The sequence below is a fragment of the Pteronotus mesoamericanus genome, unplaced genomic scaffold, assembly GCF_021234165.1.
Source record: "Pteronotus mesoamericanus isolate MK-2021 breed Mesoamerican mustached bat unplaced genomic scaffold, CSHL_Meso_final contig_68, whole genome shotgun sequence".
Classification (NCBI taxonomy): domain Eukaryota; kingdom Metazoa; phylum Chordata; class Mammalia; order Chiroptera; family Mormoopidae; genus Pteronotus; species Pteronotus mesoamericanus.
Window position 1 is genome coordinate 4,125,358 of NW_026555234.1, and position 20,521 is coordinate 4,145,878.

Here is a 20,521-nt window from a genome sequence, read left to right on the forward strand (position 1 = left end):
TCACTTCCGCCGGGGCGCTGTGCGGCCGCGGGGCGCACGCGCGCGGGGCTCCGAAACGAATTCTGCGCCGCGAAGCTGTGCAGGTAGGTGGTAGCTGCGCTGGGCCGGCGGCCGCCGCGACTCCACGTGCTCCCCGCGGCCCGTTGCAGCCGTTGGCGGACGCCGGCTAGAGGTGAGGAGCGGTGGCTCGGAGGTCCGACCTAGGAGGCTGGGCTCAGAGCCTGAGGAGGGGAGGGCGGCGTGGCCGCTGTCTGCAGCCCCACCGAGCGGGTCCCTCTGCTTTACACGCATGGGAGGAGGAATAGATCCATTCCTGATCTATTTGTGCCCTAGGGAGGTGGAGGGAGTCCGGACTTAGAATGCCCATTGCTTTTCGGTTTTAAAACGGAAAGGTTCTTGTGCGGGGAAACCCCCTCTGTCCTGGGCGAAGCAGGACGGTGGGTCACCGCCGGGCTGCGTGCTGGGGACAGGGCTTTTGTCTTCTCTGAGACATGGGGAGCTCGGTCTGCGAGGAGGAGGCATCAGAGCACGAGCGTTGAGAGCACGGACTCAGGGCCACGTGCGAGTCCATGTTTGCCACCAACTGGACGTGTGGCCACCTTAAGCGCTTTGTGCCTCAGTTTCCTCGACTGTCCGAGGGGAACGATACAGAGCCTAACTCAGGACTGTCGTGAGGGTTACATTAGCACGAACGGGCTGACCACCCAGGACGGGGCTTGGCACATAGTAGGTGCTCTGTAAATATCAGGGTTTTCTGCAGCTCGTATGTCTGAGGAGGCAGGTAGGGGAAGGAGGTGAGCTGTGTTTGCAAGGCCGACTTTCCTGCAGAGAGGCCCCGCTTGGCACTGGTTCACACAGCACCCCCGTCCCCGGCCTCTAGCAGAGAACCTGACAGGTGTCCTGCCTCCACAGAGCGTTATGACACCAGCGAAAGGGTGCTGTTGGAAACAATACTGGTGACGATGTAGCGGATGAGGTTGAGTTCACTTCTCCCAGCCTCAGTTTGCTCGTCTGTTAAGTGGAGATAGGTGTACTACCTTCTCGGGTTTTTGCAGAGCCCAAGGGAGAGAGAGGCCCTGTGTCAATGCACGTGGAGGCCCCACCCCACACACCAGGGTTAGGCGGGATGGTGGACCGTGCAGACTTGTGTGTTCTTCCCTGCACAACCCCTGGTTTCTTGAAACTGTACCCCTGAAAGAGGCTCAGGGCTGGTCCAGTTGGCCTGACTCCTTGTTTCTCAGAGGGGAGAACCTGAGGTTCAGCAGGGACAGTGACTAGCTTGAGCTGGGAGTGCTCACTGGGGACTGGGCCTGAGTTGCCAGCCTGGTCGGTCAGATGGGCTCTTTTGGTGGTCGTGGTGGTGATGGGGTTTAGGTCTGTGTGTATATGTGTGTGAGAATGTTTTAAGAATAGTGAATGTAGTTTTTTTTTGGGGGGGGGATCAAAAACATAGAGGGAGGAAGGTAAAAAAAAAAAAATCACTCCAAATCCCAATCCCAGAACTAAACCTGAGGTCATGTTTTCAGGGAACATGGTGGTAGAGTAGCACCTGTGGGATAGGGAGCCAGAGGAGACTGAAGTGATTTTATGAAGATCAATGGGTGGATTGAAGGTCCTGTTTAAAGAAGCATGGGGTTAGGCGGGGACCGGGTGTCATAGCATTGATGTGCAAAATTACAGGGCACAGGAAGCTGTACCGTTGGGTAGGGCTGAACCTTCCACGTCAGGTATCTTATTTAACTTTGTGCACAATGCTCGAAAGCTCATTTTATAGGCAAACAGGCTCGAGTTAGGGTACCTGAGGTCATTTGCTTTGCAGTTGGCAGATGTGGGCTCCAGCTCAGCTCCCCTGGCCCTCCGTCCACCACATCCAGCTCAGCGGGACAGGGCTTTCGTCTTGATAAGCGCCTCACAGTTCCCAGCCCCTTCCTGACGCCGTCTCTGCCCTCCGTGCAGCATCACTGTTCCGTACCTGACATCCTCCACTGGGACACAGGTGGTTTTGCACAGTGTGGCCTGGCCTTGGAAATTAGTTAAGGCTTGGGCCCTCGTATTTTGAAATGGGAGGTCATTTGTAGAGTCTTTGAGCTTTTTTGGATGAGGGTCTCAAGATCCTAGATGCCAAGTGATGGCCAAGGACAGGACAAGTCAAGATGGAGAGGCAGGGCGGGACTCCGGCGCATCGCCCGGCCGCCTGGCTGCCCCTGCCGTGTAGCGTGCCTCCAGCCAGTCGCTTAACCTCTGCGTCTGGGTGCTGGCGCGATCAGGCCTCTTTGGACGTGTCGGTGCCGTCTGACCCTACGTGTGAAGTGGCTTCATGGAGAGCTAGAGGTCCTGTTCTGTCATTCCTCACCCTTTGCTCGGGTCATGGCATGTGGTGAGAACTCAGCAAACTGGCCAGACAGACGAACAGGCAGGCGGAAGCTCACAGAGGGCCTGGTTTACTTTGGGGGAGGCACCCGGGTCTGTATAGACCCCAGTGCACACTTGGCATTTTGTCAGCGCCTACTGAATTGAATCTCAGTGACTTACCTGGGACTGGAACCCGCATGTGCTCTTAGCCAGTCCAGAAACATTGCTTTTTTTGCTGGCCGTTCTCTGCTATTGCGTACCCACATCTCTACAAGGAAGGACACACAGAATCTCTGTGGCTGATAGGGACCCTGCCTTGGGCACAGAGAGAGAGGAGCCAGGGAAGGGAAAGGGGACCCTTATTTAGGTTCAGTCCTGTGAAGAATGCCATCCTTTTACACCTGGGGCCAGACACTGTATGACATCTGAGCCCAGCAGTATCCTAGGTCTTCGTGTGGCATGCTTTCAGCTGCCCTAATTTTCCAAAGCAGAAATGTTACAGATTTACCAAACACGTCATTTGAAAGTTTAATTACTTAAATTTCTTTCATACTTAGTCTTGTGAAATTTTAATAAGTTTAATTTTTTAAACTCATTAAATGCTTGCTATCTTCAGTCAGAGGGACTGACTTCACACAGTGCGTTTTTGTAAGTTTGTCACATTTGCGCTTCTGAAGTCGTTGAGCCTGCATGAGGACGTGGGACAGCTGCCAGCTGCCTGCTGTGCAGTTAGGATGGTTTTCAGCTTGCTGTTCTTTGCGACCGATCCCTCATACATGCGCGTGCGCGCGCGCACACACGCCGGTGTTTCCTGCAAAAGTGACTGGTGTTTCCCCAGGGGACTAGGTCAGGCGTGAGGCCCAGTCAGGGTGGCCCTCGGCAGGTGCTGGGGTATCCTCTGGGCTCTGAATACATGGGGAGCAAGCTCCTGACAGGCCTGATTGATCTCATTAGCAAGCAGGCCGCCACAGTGTTGCGTTTCTCGCGGAGGGTAAAAATGCAGCGAAGGCTGTAAAAACCGCAAGGAAGGCACAAAGAGCCTGAGTCCGGCCTCACTGTGCAGGCTGCCCATCCTGCCTGTAAACGACAACGCACAGATTAAACACGAGCACCTGCCGTGCAAGACTGAATGGACGGCTGCTGATACTTTTCCTGCGCACGCTTGATCCAGTTCCAGCCGTCTCCTGAACCGGTGTTTACACTCTGCGTGGCTGATCCCTGGACGGATGACATGTTTCGCACAGATACTCCCAGCATCTTTTTCGTCGGCATCACCGGCTTCTGCCAGCCCATACGTTCTGTTTCCACCGGTCCTTCCCGGGCCTTCAGTTGCGCACCGCCCATGACGAGCCGAGTCTCCCGAGGGGCTCTCAGTTTGCCGAAGCTGTACCGCCTCCCCCTTCCCTCTCAGCCGGGAGACAGAAGAGACTTCAACAAGGAAGGTCGGAGAGCTCTAGGCCCAGGCGTGTCCCAGCTGCGGCCGTGGGCCGCGTGCAGCCAGGATGGCTGTGAATGTGGCCCAAAACACAATTGTGAATTTACTCAAAACATGATGAGATTTTTGGGGGATTACGTGTTGCAATGTATTTAATGTGTGGCCCACATCTTTTCTTCTTCCAGGGTGACCCAGAGACACCAAAAGGTTGGACACCCCCACCGAGGCCACAATGCCTAGGCCTTGCTTAACTCTGAGGGGGTACTTTTCATTAATGAATTTCATTAGGGAAGCACGCACACGTTTTTCAGCAGATAACTGGACTTACCGCGGCTGCTTCCGCCTTGGGTGTACGACGGCCCTCTGTTTCTTGCTGCCGAGCTCGTGGTTTGCTCTTGTTCTTGCGCTGAAGTGCCCCCACTGACTATTTGATAACACGGTGCTGGCTCTTGTTCTGGCCTTCGTTCCCCCGAGAGGCAGGGCGGCCACTGTCCTTGTTGCCTGTCGTTACTGAACGTCCTCCTGCCACGGGCAGAATGCCAGTTTGGAGGGAGCTGGGTCAGAGTCCCCATGATGCCAGCTCCCCAGGACTTGTGACCATTCCACATGTCCTCACTGTAGCCCGATGAGAAGGTGGCACGGCTGCTGCCCATCCCGGGACAGACAGTCATGCTGCCCCCCTCTGCGTTCCGTGCAAGGCTGTGGCTGACCGCGTGCCCTCCCTTGCCCACCTACCTTGGTGGGGACTGAGGCGGGACCCTGGGCCGGGGCCTGTGTGTGTACACAGCCTGCCGGGCAAGCTCATGTCCAGCAACGTCCCGAAGAGCCAGGGGCCCCCACGCGAGATCAGCCGGGCCTTTGTCAGCCCCAGAGCTGCGGCCAGGACGTGCATTTCCATTCGGGGCTGAGTGGCCAGGAGCCGCCCCGGTCTCGGCTTAGGCGTGACCTCCCCAGCAGGGGCCCAGCACAGGGCGGTGGGGGAGGGAGTGACTGGGCGTGAGTGTGACTGGGCACCGGGAGCTGCTCGCTAGGGCTGCAGGATTTGGGGCTGGTCGTCCCCTGAAGCAAGCGGCACCGGTTTACATGATCTACCCTCATTTTCTCAATGAGCAAACAGGTGTCGGGTTAAACAGTTTTTGGTGGCTTTGCTGCGACATTGACTTATACTCTAAAACAACAATACTCTTTAAGAATCTAGTGGTTAAAGCATTATATGAGCATGGAAAAATTACCGGGACTTCTGTCACACTTGAGATAAACCTGTGTTTTTTGGAGCAGAGGAGCAGCTCCGTGAGTTGTAAAGGGCGGTCATGTATCTGTGCAGATGTGTGTGGTGTTGACCCAGTGCTGGGGGCAGTGGGTCTGCGCGCCCTCCAGTAGTTCCGTGCCCAGCGGTGAGGATGGCCGCGGCGGTTCCCTCTTTACTGAGCCGACAGGAAGCCACACGAAGGAGACGCCTCACCTGTTCCCGTCTGCAAGCCTGAGGGCGATCCTCCTGTATTAATGCCGGAAGATGCATAGTAATGCCCACCTGAGTGTCTTTTGTGCTTCTAGGAATTGTTCGTAGGTCTCTTCGCTACTTTCTAAGGCTCCCTCAGCTCCCCCCTCATGATGCCCTTACTGTATCAATATTTGGGGACCTGAAATAGTCTGCAGTGCACACCTAAGGGTGAGAGAGAGGCGCAGGGGGCAGGAGGGGAGAGAAAGTTATTAGAAAAGGTAAGGTATTTCACTTAATGCCCCCCAAACTCGTCATCTTTAGAGCGAGCCTCCTAAGTTAAACCCTGGTTCTGCTGCTGTGTGATTTCGGGCAGGTTACTCAGTCTCTCTGCGCTTCAGTAGCTCGTGTGAATTGTGAACATCAGTCTCTCCCTCATCAGGTTGCCGTGAAGGTTAACGTGGATGAGTGTAAAGCTCTTAGGGGCCTGGCCCACGGTAAGCAAGCGCTCAGCAACTCTCAGTCATTAGTATCTCTGTTATTTATAATTTTGCTTACCTGATGGTAGAGTTGTGTGTAGAACGCTAATCTTTTCTTCCTTTATTTTTGATTTTTTTTTTTTTTTTAGGACAAGACTTATAGTCTCTCTTGGATAGAGAATATTACATCATTTAGCTAAAAATGGTATTTTTTACATGCAATGCATGCGGTGAGTCAGTGAAGAAAGTACAGGTGGAAAAGCACGTGGCCGTCTGCAGGGACTGCGAGTGCCTCTCGTGCATCGACTGCGGTAAAGATTTCTGGTAAGTTCCCAGTAATTCACGTGGACCCAGACTAAAGGTCCAGGCCAGTTTTGGGAGTACTGTTTCTGCAGAGCTTTGAAAAATAAGAGGCATATTTGAGGAAGGAGATTGTGAAAAAAAATTAAAATGGGTCACAGGACCATTTGTGCTGTATGGACGATTTAAAGGGAAGACAGAAGGAAGGGGAACTGCAGCGACGCAAGCGTCTGCTCAGCCAGGGGCCCTCGCGGCCGCCTCGCTGCCGCCTCGCGAGACCCCGGGTGGCGACCACGGAGCGAGGTTGCAGGGGCTGGAGTGCGGCTCACACTGAAGAGCTGGGTTTTTAAACCAGGAAAGGAAGGCACTGACTCACAGTGAGGGGTGCCCGAGAGAAGGGGCCAGGTCCTGCCCCCGAGTCGGGGTCGGGGCAGGGTGAAGCTCCTGCTCCCCCGTGAGTCCGGCGCGCCCACTGGACGAGGGAGGACGGTCCCGAGTGCCTGTCCACGGCGGCCGCAGGAGGGGCGTCTGGCGCTGGCCCGCTTCCTCCGTCTTCTTCTCCCCTCCAGCCTCGGAGGGTCCAGGGAAGAGGCGGCTTTGCTGTGCCTGCCGACTGCTCTCTGTGGCAGTTGGACGATATTTGCCAACAGTGCATTTTAATTTTATTCTAGAGTAGTGATATCTAAAAAAATTTTGAAAACTACTAAAGTCCATGTTCATACCTAATCCTAGGAGGAAGCTTGATATATAAAACAGGTGAAATTGGGTTCTCTGTCATTAGGGGTTGTGCACCTGATCTTGCCCCACACATTTCCCCATACAACCTCCAAAGGATGGAGACAGAATTGAGTTTCTTTTTTCCCAAGACTCTGAGATCCAGAACTTTTTAGTGATCTAACACCATTTTTTTAAAAAATATTTTTATTGCGGTATAATCGACATACATTATATTAGTTTCATGTGTATGTTAGGATTCAATATCTATATATTGCAAAAATGATCACAGTAAGTCTAGTTAACATACGTCCCCATATATGGTTACAAGAAGTTTTTTCCCTTGGGACGGGGACTTAAGATCTGACCCTTAGCCCCTTTCAGGTGTGGAGCACAGTGTTAATCTAGTCACCGTGCTGCACGTTAGTCCCGCACAAGTCTTCAGCCTAATTTGTTACTTATTTTTTTGAGGTGTATTGATGTGTAACATTGCGTTAGTTCTGATACCACAATTTTACACCAGCTTTTAACTTACACTCCAAATCATGTTCCCAAGAAATCTTACAGGTCTTGTAATTTAAGATAAAGCCACCTGTTGCAAAGAATTGTTTTTATTCATGCATAGTCACTTATGACTAAAAACAAATACTGCTTATCAATTTGGTTTAAGTCATTCGGATATAAAAATGTGTGTGGAAAGTTTGGTGGTGGGTTCATATTGGCTGGTTTGGAGGAAGCAGGACATGGTTGTGAGCAGGTCGCGAGCAGAGCGAGGGAACTAGGTGGGGCGCTTGGGCAGGGGGCCAGCAGGAAGTAACCAGGGCTGACCGGAGAGCATCAGTCTAACGGGGGAACCCTCTGTTGCTTCACAGGGGCGATGACTACAAAAACCACGTGAAATGCATAAGTGAAGATCAGAAGTATGGCGGCAAAGGTTTTGAAGGTAAAACTCACAAAGGCGATATTAAACAGCAGGCGTGGATTCAGGTAAGGTCTAGCTTCCTCTGACACCTTCCACTTTTTTTGAAAGCCTAAGAAAGTGAGAATAAAGGCATCATCCATGCAGACTAGAGCTAGAAACAGTGTGTCTTAAGATAGACTAAGGCTGAGCAACTAAGCCTTGCAGAAGAGCAGTCAGGACAGAAACTGCCGGCCTGTGATGCCTGAGATCTGTGCTGTCGGGCCTCTTACGGAATCGGGCGCTCTGGTGACTGTCTTTTCTCTACGCTCTCGTTTCCGACCCTCCATAATTACCTTTTTTCTCGGCCTTCCCTGTGATCGCCATGAGCATTTTCTCTAGGACATGAATTTAGTCTTCATTTCTGGTCTGTTCTTGTTGTTTTCAGATTTATTTATTAGATGTTAATGCTTTTGTCTTGGTCCTCAATTTATTGCCCAGTCCTTTTTGCCTGTACTTTGCAGTATCCATTTTGTCTGATTCTTTGGCTCACTTTTGGTTTGTTCACGTCCTTTTTTTTCCAGTTTTTAAAAATGGTAGTGAATTATACATGATATAAAATTTAGCATTTTGACCATTTTTAAGTCTCCAATTAAGTACTTCACCATTTGTTGTCCTTTCCTAATTGAATGATATTGACGCCCTTCTCAAAAATCATTTGACCATATGTGCAAGGGTTTATTTCTGGGCTCTCTGTTCGTTGGTCTGTACATCTATCTTCATGCCAGTTCCATACTGTTGATTATTCTAGCTTTGTGTGATAAGCTTTGAAATCAAAATGTGAGGCCTCCAGCTCTGTTCTTTTTTTCAAGATTGTTTTGGCCATTTGGTGTCCCTCTAGAGTCCCATGTGAATATTAGTATAGAGTTTTCTATTTCTGGGAAAGAAAAAAAAGTCACTTGGATGTTGACAAGGATTACGTTTGAATCTGTAGATCACTTGGGTGGTGCTGACATCTTAGTAAGTCTTCCAATCCATGAACATTTCCATTTATTTTTGTCTTTTTTCCAGCAGTGTTTGTAGTTTTAAATAGATAAGTCTTTCATAAACTCCTTGGTTAAGTTTATGCCTGAGTAGTTTATTCTTTTCCATGCTACTATAAATGGAATTATTTCTTAAGTTCTTTTTCAGATTGTTAGTTTATAGAAATGCTCTTGATTGTTGAGTGTCAACTCTGCAACTCTACTGACTTTGTTTATTGGGTCTAAAGGTTCTTCTGGTGGAATCTGTAGGGTGTTCCACATACAGGAAAGACCATGTGGGCTGTGAACAGAGATCATTTTACTTCTTTCCAATTTGGATGCCTTTTATTTCTTTTTCTTACATGATTGGTCTGGCTAGGACTTCCAGTACTAATATGTGGAATTTGTAAGCTTGAACATTAATACAGAATCTGGACTTGAAATATGAATTCTGTAGCCATGGCTACAAGAAACTCATGTGTCAGTTTATTGCTTTTATCTTCCTTTTTTTCCAGAAAATTAATGAATTAATAAAAAGACCCAATGTCAGCCCCAAAGTGAGAGAACTTTTAGAGCAAATTAGTGGTTTTGACAACATTCCCAGGAAAAAGGCAAAATTTCAGGTATGTATTTGATAGGACTTTCCTGACGGAAGGGCTGTTGGTCCATCAGTGACAGCTTGTGGGTTCCTGTCAAATGGGATAAATGTGTTTGTTTTTTTTCTTTTTGTTCCTTATAGAATTGGATGAAGAACAGTTTAAAAGTTCATAATGAATCGATTCTGGACCAGGTGTGGAGTATCTTTTCCGAGGCTTCCAGCAACGTAAGTCCGGTCTAATTTCAGATTCCTAGTGTGGCCGGATGAGCAGTAGTGAGCAGTGGGAATGTCACAGTTTGGAGGTCAAGGCAGCCTTCTTTTCCAGAGAGCCCCTGTGGGCCTTCATTTGTGGGAGGGGGTAACCTGAGGGCCTTGCAGAGAAGAGTTCTTTATTGTGCACAGAAAAGTGCTTAATCCCAACGGTTGGTCATGGCGGCAGCTAACACGCAGTGATTTGCCTAGAAGTCAGGCCGCGGGCACGTTGGAAAGAGCGGGAGCTTTGGGCGTCTGGCAGACCTGGATTGAATCCCTGTTGCTCTCTGCCGAGTGATTGATCTTGGGCATGTTAATTAACTTCTCTGAGCCTCAGCTTCCTGTTCTTTAAAAAGTAGATCGTGTTCATTCGTTCATTCATTCATTCGGTATTTAGGGAGTGCCTGATCTGTGCCAGGACGTGATCAAAACTGTAAAATACCTCACATGGTGATAGTGGCCCCTTACACGCTCTAGCTTTAAAATAGACGGGACTGCAGACGTGTTCCACCGGGCACCCAGCTTTCAGTCGGCACTCGCCCAGCGCCTCTTCCCTCCTGGTGGAGGGAGAGTTCCGCGGAGTTAATGCTGTCAACTACCTGTCGGTCAGAGCGGTTCTCTATATGCCTTTCCAGATGTGGAGGCACATGCAGAGGGTTTGGGTGTGACATCGTGTGGCCACATTGTTGGTTACATGGTTAATTTGATTTTTTCACATTAATTCAGTTGCACTCTCTTCCTATTTGGATCTTACATCCCATTCAGAGACTTACATCATTAATAGTTTAAAAAAAACCAGTGGGTCTGGCTGTCTTTTATTCTGGCCACATTCTTAGGAGTTGATTTGCTTTATATAGAGAGAATGGTTTAGACAGCAAATCGAGATAAAAATGAAACTATCTTGGCAGTCTATCTAGCATTTGTCTCAAAATACACAATTTGGGCCTTTGAAACCTTATAACCGTTCGTTTAATTGGCCTTTATGTGGCACCAATTTTTGAAAGGTTATTTCCATTGATTTACTAAGAATCAAAGATTTGAAATGACTTAGTTCAACTACAGGGTTTTGTTTTTTTTTTTAAAGTTCTTTCCAGTTTCCCTTTTGAGGCTCCGAATATTTGAAGAATTAAATAAAGCAAGCAGCAAAGCCCACGCAGACCGTGAGCTTGTCACCGCCTTGCCTCTGCCCCGTGAACGCCACAGCCCGCCCCAGCGTCAGGCCGAGCAGAGGTCCTGAGGCCCTGTGTGCACGGGCGTGCAGTTGTATCCCTCCCTCTGCTCTGTGCTGGGCATTAAGTGGGCGGCTTTCTCTGCTCTGCTGTGAGACTCTCTGCACCACGCACGACTTGCGCCTGGTCCCTGGACCCAGCCATGACCAGCCAAGGCCTGCCCTCATGCAGCCATATCCTAGTGCGGGAGACAGACAGCTATGTGTGTGGGCTTGCGCTGTGACACCAGGTCACAGTCAGCACCGGGAAGAGATAGAAGGCAGGAGGGGCAGAGAGCAAAGCGGGGTGCTCTGTTAGGTAAGAGTCAGCGAAGGTGGTGCTGAGGCGGCCGCATTGGAGGAGAGCCTGGAACGAAGGAGAAGGGAGATGGGGAATGGACTGGCCACTCACTGCTGAGTGGCTGCTGGGTGGTGCAGAAGTGTGTCCCCTGCCTCCCTCCCCCTTCCCTCCCGCCTGTGGTTTGGATGTGGAGGCAAAGCACCAGCCAGAGACTTAGTCTGAACTGGGTGGACAGTGGGCTGAGGTCCGTGGCCCTTGGTGGTTATAATAGTAACCAACATACAATAGGGACAAAATTGCAGGATAGATGGGAAGCTTCTTCGCCCCCTTCTTCCTCATGAGTCTGTTTCTGAACTCACTCTCTGCCCCTCCCCTGTGGGCATGGGCTACTTTATTTCCCTGAACTGCTACTGGGAAAGTCCTGGCAACTTAGTGTGACCTTCATTTCCCAAGTGCTGCTCCTTCTGCCCGAGGGTGAGGGCTGGTGTCAGAGCGAGGCGTGACTTCGCAGAGTTCTGGTCCTCGAGTTAAAGCCAGTCCTCCTTTATTTGATCCAACTTGGGGGCAGTAACTCCCTTCTTGTGACCTACTCTCCGCAGGGGAGATGGGAGGTGACTTGTCTGAGTCAGGTGGCTGGTAACTTACAGAGATGGAACTTGGGCAAGGTCTGCAGACTCATCAGTTGAGTGACTTCCCGGAGCTGTTGCCGGCACCGACCCGCTCTCTGCCCACCAGGCGCCTCTGGGCTCACAGCAGTTCCCCAGGCGGCTCTGCGCCAGCACGCAAGCAGGACTGGTGTAGAGGTTTCCAGCACGTTCCAAGGCAGGGAGTACAGCAGGCATTGGGATGAGCTCTGCTGAAGTCATTCTTAAAACAGGGCGCACGTGCCGCTTTGAGTAAGGCAGTGCACGCACGGCGTGGGCGGTCCCCCTTACCAGGGGGCGGAGTTACTCGGTTTCCGCGCCCCCTTACCCACCGCGCTTCACTTCGCCCGCCCGGGTGACCCTGGCAGCCTCCCAGGGCACCGTCTGGTCGGAGTGATGATTAGACTTTGCTTCTGCCGGGTACTTGGTCGTTCACGAAGCCCTTCGCGCCCGTCGGCCTGGCGCACTGAGCAGCCTCTGCACGGGGCTCAGGACGATTCCTGTTTTATCGCACGTCGAGGGTGCGAGAAGGGGGTCGCTGCCTTCGTGTTACAGGTGAGGAGGCAGGTTGGAGCAGAGACACAACGTGCCCCGAGTGGCCTGGCTAGTCCTTGGCATAGCTGGGACTTGAACCCAGGTCTGCGGACACGTAAATCTTCTAGCTTCTACCACACATAAGAGCTCGCCTTTCACTGAAAAGAAAGATGAATAGTGAGCCAAAATTAAAGGCGTGGCTGAAGTGACTTAAGGACTCCTTGCTGTTCCTGGGGAACGGCAATGTCTGTTAATGCAGAGAGGGGTGTGGGCTGGGGGCAGTTCTGTCGGCGTACCTGCCGCTGCGTTCAGCTGTGGGGGTGGTCACGGTTCTACAACGGTGTGTAGTGAGGACATTTTTCTGGGAACAGTGTGTTCAGTGGATACACTCAGTGAGCGAGCTGGTGTCTCTGGAATGAGCACTTACGTGTTTCTTGGTTTTGCTTCATAATAAGGACCCAGCTGGTAAAGGGCAAGATCAACAGCCACTCAACCAAGTGGCAAAGCTACCTGCAGAAATCTCCACCAAGGTGGCACCTTCCAAAGCAAATGACACCACGGAAGGACAAGTAGAGGTGAAGAAAAATAAGAGGGAAAGGAAAGAAGAGCGGCAGAAGAATAGAAAAAAAGAAAAGAAGGAACTAAAATTAGAAAACCACCAAGAGAATTCAAAAAGTCAGAAGTCTAAAAAGCGCAAAATGAGGCAGGAGGCCCAGCAGGAGGCTGGGGGCGTGGACGCCCCCCAGGCCACTGGCCCTGAAGGGAAGAAGGGCCGGAGGAAGAAGAGCAAGGGCCAGCTTGCAGAGGAGCAGGGAGAGGATGGAGCCACGGACGAGGGACAGACAAAGGCCGGTCCAGGAAAGAGAAAGCGGAAGCTCTCCGAAGGTGTGTGGTTAGCTTATGCTGTGGGGTTTGTTAAAAAAGTCCTTGACGCTATGAACTTGGGATATGTGCAGTCTGTCAGACCTTGCATTTTGAACCAAGCACGGCAAGGAACATGAGCTTTGGGGGCAGGCCATCCTGGGCTCAGCCCGGGTAAGTGACCTCACCTCCCCGCTCTGACCCAGAGGAGAACGGCCGTGCTGCGTGCCTGGGAGTGAGCGCGATGACGGGCCGAGGTGTAGCTGATGTCATCAATGCCAACGGCTCTCTTTTTAAAAAATCTCTGTTTAGCTGAAGCAGATTCTAAGAAGAAAAAGATGAAGGTTCCAGGACATTCCGAGGGCGGAGAACCAGAAAACCATGAAGCTGCTCCTGCCAAAGGTATCACTTCCAGCTCTGGCCTGGTGGGTCAGTTCATTGGGGTGGCGTCCCATCCACCAAAAGGTTGTGGGTTCAGTTCCTGCTCCCAGCACACATCTAGGTTACAGGTTCAGTCGCCAGCCAGGGCACATCAGGAGGCAACCGATCAGTGCTCTCTCTCACGTCTCCCCCCACCCCTCCCTTCCTTTCGGGTGAGGATTAAAACAAAAGAAAAGGCATCACTTCCATCTCTTGGAAAGCTCTGCCCTCTTTGCATTGGGGGAGGAGGAGGTGAACCAGGGCCTTCTGGCAGATCGTACCCTCCAGAGGCGTGTGGAAGAGTTTGAAACTAAGGTGTGACTCCAAAGTAATCACCGAGAAGTGTGTGAGTCGCCCCTACAGGGCCTGCCTTGCTGTGAGGATAAAGGGGAAAGCGGCCTGGAGTGGGAACAGTTACCATCTCCAGGACTGAGAATGAACCCGGCACCGCTGTCTGGGGTTCCCTTCCTTCCTTCCAGCCAGACCCGGCTGTTCCCCTTCTTATCTCCGGGCCCGTCCCTGGTGTCCCCTTGCTGGGAACTCTGTGGCCACGCCGCTTCCTCAGCTGGAATGTGTACTCACCAGAACCCAGTCCCTGGCCTTTAAGGTTCCCGTTAAGTGCTGCCTCCTCCACAGAGCTGCTCCATCCCTCAGGCCTGACGGGCCCCTGGGGTCCTGCCAGTTAAGAAGAGATCCAAGGACTCGGTGGGAATCGAGGCGTTATTAATGGAGGGTCAGTGACTGCCCAGGTCGGGTTAGATCTCTGAGCTTGGCGCCCACCCTGCAACTTACTCTATATGTGAGGCTTTAAAAGTTTGTTTTGAGGTCACTGTAGATTCACAGGAAGTTGCAGAGTGAGTCTTTTAGCCCATGTGTAGTAATGTTTGTGGCTGTCCTCTTGAGTTCCAAGTTAACAAGCTCCTTCTGCTCATCTCTGTCTGGCTTACTCTGTTTAGATAGCCCCGTGATCCTAGTGATGCTTAATCTTGCTGAGGTCATTCAGTGCAACTCTGTCTTTTTACAGGAATTTGTAGTGGTGATGGCATTTTACGATACTTAGTTAACCTGCTCACTCAGAGAACAAGGACGGTGAAGGGTAACCGGTGCTTCTAGGCCAGTGGGATTGGACAGGTCCAGTGCCCGCTACACAGTACTATGGTGTCCTTCCCATCCAGAATTGGCTTATTTCCTGGGTAGCAAATAGATGATGTAGAGATCATTTCTTTACCCTTCTGGTAGTACAACAAAACAAAATGTTTTGCATGTTATTCTTTGTATTGTAGGTAAATTCAACTGGAAGGGAACCATTAAAGCAATTCTGAAGCAGGCCCCAGACAACGAAATAGCAATCAAGAAGTTAAGGAAAAAGGTACGGCCCATGAACCTAGGTATATCAGCTGGGGGGAATCGGTTCGTTATTTTAAAATGTAGTTTTTAAAAAAATACCTAATGTACCATACATTTGTGTGCGCGCCTCAGTGACTTGCATGCTGCTCTGGGAACCGCGCTGGGCTGGAGGAGAGCGACGGGCCAAGTCCCATTACTCCTCCTCAGCCCGAGCAGTGCAGGCGTTATTTTGGAATTGTTCTAGGTAGTTTGGTATCTTTTGATTTTTCCAGAGCAATGGTTTGTTCTCTGTTAACTTTTTATCGATGTGTGGCCCCCATGTGGCCAGGTGATCTCAGACGTGCCACCGTCTGGATTGTCACAGGCATAACCCTGTGCAGCCGGCACCTGGGTGTTTTTCTGTTTTTTTTTTTAATTTCTTACTGTGGCCCACCTTCTGGATTAAAGAGGGAGCGTGTTAGGTAAATTTTCAGGACAATGACCCTTGTTTGACAGTTGCTCTTCTTTGTGAAGGTTTTAGCTCAGTATTATGCCGTGACAAACGAACACCACAGGTCTGAAGAGGAACTCCTGGTCATCTTCAGTAAGAAAGTCAGCAAGAACCCCGCCTTTAAGTTACTAAAGGACAAGGTCAAGCTTTTGAAATGAACATTTTTATATTTATAAATTGAGTCCATTCTGTTGATTTCTTCCTTTCAGTGCTCTTTGTAAAACATGTCATGAATAATAACAACTCACATTTTGCTTTCATAACTTGTACTTTTAAGTTAAGAAGAATATATATTTTTGGTAGAAATTTTATGAGAAAATAAACTCTATTGTCCAAAATTCTAAATTTGTGATAGTGAAAATAATTACACATACCCCTATGTGGAAAGTGTTTTTAGGTGTCACAAGTCAAAAAATAACTCCTCCTTTGGTCAGACTAAAAGTATTTGTCTTAACTACAAGTTTTTTACACAAGGTTATTTGTGGGTCTGTTTGTGCTGTTAAACTGCGTATGCGAGTTACGGTAGTTCCTCCAGGCACGGAGCTCACAGCTGTCGTGTGTGTGGTGGCCCTTCCTTGGCCAGAAGCTCCAGTCTTAGAGGGGACTTCGCTGGATGGCATGTCCACACTTCGGCCCACCCCGTCCCCCTTCAGCCAAAGACAGATCTGTCAGCAACTAGACTTGGGTGTGGCCCGTGACCAGGCGCTGGCGAACAGCTCATGTGCCGGAGCCCACTGTTGTGTGGCACTGTGGTCCCAGCGCCCTTGCTGGGCCAAAATGCTTCCTGAAGTGCTGTTCAAGCCCTAGCTTGCTGTGCTGGAGAGCTGCGCTCTGCCGCCTCCGGCATCTGAACAGGTTTTGGCCACAAGTCCCTGAAAAGTGGAATCGGCCTTTTATGCAGTGCTGACTTGTGGCCAGCACCTCGTCCGACAGGGGAAAGGCAGACTGGGACACGGTGACAGGTTGGGAAGAGGGGGATTAGCAGGGGAGGGACAGAAGGGCGGATGCCGTTCGGGATGGGCCTGAGGAACCAGCTGCTCCCCTGGACTTGCCGGCTGAGCTGAGCAGCGCCGTGGTCAGCTCTGATTTGGGATGTGCTGCTGGGAGGTGACGGGTGGGCTTTGGTGGACTGTGTCCAGATACACGAGGACCGAGGCCTTAAAATCAGGTCTGCAGTCAGGCCTTGGCTTGGTCCCTCCCTCAAGGTAATCTCTCTGGCCCTCACTTACATCTGGACAGTGGGAGAAAGGTCCCCTCAGGGGGTGAGTGAAGGAACTCACTTGTGTACAGTACACGGCATCATACCCACAACCTAGCCAGGGACACATTCAGTGGTTGCTCTCACTGCTGTCACTGTCTGCAGTGACAGTTTTTGAGCCATGAGAAGCTTTAGACATTCCAGAACACGGTAAAGTGAATCCTGACCCAGATCACGTAATCGGGGACAAAAGCAGCGCCTGCTGCGACTCCCAAGGCCAGTCCAGGAGGCGCTCTGCGCTCGTGCTCCTCTGCCCGTGCGCAGTGGCAGGGGGCAGGCGGTGGCTGGTATGCAGAGCCGCTCCCTCAGAGTCACGGTGACGTACAACACCTTAGCTTTTCAAGGTTCGTGTTGATTTGATTTTCTGTCAGTTCCACTGTGATGCATGTAAGGCAAAATCTGGCAAAATTAAAACGTATACTTAAACTGTGAGAGGGTCCTCGTTTCTGTCATCCCTGCCAGCCGTTCCCCATGGTCCTCAAGGGTTAGAACCCGCCGGCAGCACAGGGCAGAAATGCGGCGGGCCGGGGGCGGCAGCCTCCTGTCCCCCCGAGCTCCGAGGACGAGGCAGCCAGGGGAGGGGGCAGTCCGTGGGACGTGGCGGCTGGAGGCGGGAAGAGCCCCAGGGGCCTGGCTGCAGAGCAGGACACAGCCATCCCCGCGTCCTCGCACCGGGACTGCCCTTCGGCTTTGGCAGCTGCCTGCCTGACTTGGCTCGGACACTCAGTGTTGGAGCCCTGGGGGTTTAGAGTATCCCCAAGGATGTCCTGGTCCAAGGATATTCGAGTCTGCCTTGACAGCTTCATCTGTCTACGGCGAATGTAAGGTGGAATTCTCCCATGTTCTGCCTCCCCCCACACAGATCTGATGGGTCTGGCACTTGAGTATCCCCCGATCTGCCAGGGACACATTTGACACCTTGGTTCTCTTAATCTGCTACCTTCTGTTCCGGCGTCCCTGGCGTCTGTCACTACGTCCTGGCCGTTTTCCATGCTGCTGCTCACGGGAAGGATTGAGGAGGATGGGCCGTGCCGCGCCTTCCGAACTCTGAAGGTGCGCGACTGTCGCAGGCTGGGGCCCTCCTTCGTGTCAGGCACGCCTGGCATTTTGCAGTCCGATGAGGCTACCTATGGGGGCTCAGGACGGGGGGGCCAAGCAGGAGTGTGCCCTGGGCCGCCTTCCCTCCGCCCGGCTGTGACAGCCGGGTGCGGGCTGCTGGCAGATGTCCAGGAATGCAGCTGCTGATGGCAGAGGGGTGTTCTTACGGGAGAACTTCCACCCCCACCCACGTGGGCGGCAGCGGAGAAGGCAGGCTCCGAACAGGGCTCCGCGCACCACAGCGAGGCTTGACGTGGGGTCTGACTGTGTCTGCTTAGCCAGGGCCTCTCTCGGGTATGTAACCTCCCTGAATCTCAGGGGTTTGCCTGCTGACTTCCTAAAATAGAGTGAAATTAAAATAACATAGACGGGTATCTGGCACGTAGGAGGTGTCTGAAAATATTTCCTCTTCACATGCCCGAGTGCATAGACTGCGCAGCATTTGCCACTGAGGCACTGGCTCCAGGGAGAGGCCTGCCCTCCGGGCACCTCGCTTTGTCTGGCACATGGTCTCCATGGGCCTGGGCTGCCCCCAGAGGACCCATAGCAACCAAACTGGGCAGGCGCTATGACTGCGTGTTTAAGGAAGAAATCCACGTCAAATCTGAGGTGACACTAGTTTACAGTCAACAGGTAACCATTTTGCAGGACACAGATACAGTCATTTTTAATGTAAACTTTCTGTTGTAAACATACAGAAATGTGTAAAAACCTAAATGGACAACTTGGAAAATGCACATACCTGCGCCAAATCAAGGAAATGGACTATTTATAGCCCAAGGGAAACCATGTCTTACTTGGTGTAGCCTGCTATGAACTTCCTGTAAGTGGAGTCATGGGGTGCATAGACATGGACTCTTTTACGTCTGGCTTCTTTTTCTCAGCATTCCCTGAGATTCATCCGTATTACTTTGATGCCGTCTTGATGTGTACAGTACTTACCCATTCTGCTGTCGAAGAGATGCTGGGCTGTTTCCAAGGTGCCTGGATTTCTGATGAAATCAATGTCTCCTGCCCTTCTCCTGGTGCCTGTACTCTCCTTCCTGCTGCATGTGGACCTAGGGCTGAACTGCTGCGTCCTTGGGTGCATTTCAGCTTTGATAAACGCAGTCACAACGGTTTCCCAGAGCGCTTTGACCTGTTTCCAGTGCTGCCCTCTGTGTGTGAGGCTAGATGGGGTTTATTTTGCCCCCAAATGCATTGAAATTAAATGTTTCCCAGATTTCCATCTCTGTATCTCTTTTCTCAAAATAGCTGTGTTTTTTGATGCTGTGAAGTGAACTCACTGGGGCTTACCACTCAATTATAAAGCTGGAAAACAGCGTCTCTAAGTTTTCATAGCAAATCTGTCTTAAGTGATGCTAGAACTAAGAGTAGCCGCTTCCCCAGCTTAACAAAAGGAACCTTCTCAGATACTCCACCACTGTCCTTTTGACATTTAAAGGAACTCGAGATCTTGTTCAGCTCACTTATCATTAGATCTTTCCACTTCTGTAACTCGGGCGTGGACCACTCTTCTGTCTTGGCTTCAAAACAGTGAAGGTTTCTGAGAAACAGCCCTATGCACCCTAAAAAGAGCAGCTTCTTTGTCTTCAGTGCAGAGGCTAGTTGAGCTTTTTCTCTTTCTTTGCTATGGGATCCAGGGAAACTTTAATTTATTCCCTTTGATATACGTGATTATGCTGCCCTTTTGGTAGTTTAAATTGTAATTGCATGGTGAATACACGTTTGTCAAAGTTGAGAGGTCAGACGTTGCGTGGAAGGGGAGGCCTTTGTTTGGCCACAGAGCCCTCACTGTGAGCTGCAGAAATCCTACCTTTGCTGCTCCCCCCGCCGGGTGACCCCGGCCGACGGCTCTCGGAGGTTCCCCGCCGTAGATCTAAGGTAGTAAGGACTCAGCCTCTCCTGGGTGGTTTCCAGCAGCTCTGCTCTTGGGGTCTGCTGGCACGTTCGCATCAGGGCACCAGGGGTAGCTGTGCTTTGCCTGGGGCAATCCTGCACCGGGGCATTTTGTGGCTAAAATTGAAACGGCACTCTCTCCTCTAGATTTCAGAAAATAGTTAAGGTAATAGAATTTTCTTAACGTGAAGGGGTTTCTGCATAAAATTTCTTAAAACTCTTGGCACTTGTCACCATACAATTTTAATTAATTAGTTATATTTTTCTAGAGAACCATCAATTTGTTGTTCCACTACTTATGCATTCATTAGTTGGTGCTTGTACCTTGTACGTGCCCGGACCGGGGATGGAACCCGCAACCTTGGGGTAGCAGGATGACACTCTAACCAACTGAGCCACCTGGCCAGGGCCTACTGTACAGTTCTAATTTAGATGCTGAGAGTTGGCATCAACCTGTATAGCACTTGGTTATTTGTTCACTTAATTTATCCACATTTCGCGACGTTCCCCCGAAGTGCCTGGTGCTCTACCACCCGACCAAGTGTGAGAATCACGGGTCTGTCTGTGAGGAGAGGCGGTTTCAAAATGCTGTCACGATGGCCGCCACTGTGTCCGGACGGCTCTCCGCCAGCGCCGGGCGCCCCTGACACCAGGACTTCCAGCCTTGCCGGAGCCCGGGCGCCGTGGCCCTTCAGGCGGCCCGCTCTCCCCTCGCAGCCAGGCGCTCTGCTCCCCGCTGCCAGTGCCAGTCCTGAAAGGTCACAGGGCTTTGTCCGCCCGCCTGGCTGTTTTCCAGCTCCAGGGCCCATAGGTTCCCTAGAGAGTCGTGTCTGTGGTACTGGGGATGACGTCCAAGGGCAGCTCGGAATCCAAGTGACCCTCTGCGTGCTGGCTCCACCTTCCAGTGGCCCCGTGGTGCCTGGATTTCCCTAAGGTTGGCAGGGGAGCCCCCCGACGGGCTCCGTTCACGCTGA

At 51.3% G+C, this 20,521-nt stretch overlaps 1 protein-coding gene across 3 annotated transcripts; it reads left to right on the forward strand.

The window, feature by feature from the left end:
• The first annotated feature begins 17 nt into the window (after positions 1–17).
• Positions 18–15,637, forward strand: LYAR (Ly1 antibody reactive). 3 transcript variants are annotated; one of them, XM_054581932.1, is made up of 9 exons: positions 18–172; positions 5,854–6,028; positions 7,591–7,705; positions 9,154–9,261; positions 9,378–9,461; positions 12,630–13,059; positions 13,348–13,437; positions 14,739–14,824; positions 15,316–15,637. In XM_054581932.1, exons 2-9 carry the CDS (start codon positions 5,907–5,909, stop codon positions 15,448–15,450), a joined length of 1,170 nt encoding a protein of 389 aa, XP_054437907.1. In that variant the 5' UTR covers positions 18–172; positions 5,854–5,906; the 3' UTR covers positions 15,451–15,637. The 3 variants fall into 3 exon arrangements, with proteins under 3 accessions (XP_054437907.1, XP_054437908.1, XP_054437909.1); XM_054581933.1 differs by having other exon boundaries at positions 20–83; XM_054581934.1 differs by lacking the exon at positions 18–172 and adding an exon at positions 5,680–5,722.
• The last annotated feature ends 4,884 nt before the right edge of the window (positions 15,638–20,521 follow it).

Coding starts and splice junctions, on each gene's coding strand:
- LYAR (XM_054581932.1), top strand. CDS start 5,907: ATGGTATTTTTTACATGCAATGCATGCGGTGAGTCAGTGAAGAAAGTA. Junction 13,060..13,347: donor AAAGCGGAAGCTCTCCGAAG/GTGTGTGGTTAG, acceptor ATCTCTGTTTAG/CTGAAGCAGATTCTAAGAAG. Junction 13,438..14,738: donor TGAAGCTGCTCCTGCCAAAG/GTATCACTTCCA, acceptor TTTGTATTGTAG/GTAAATTCAACTGGAAGGGA.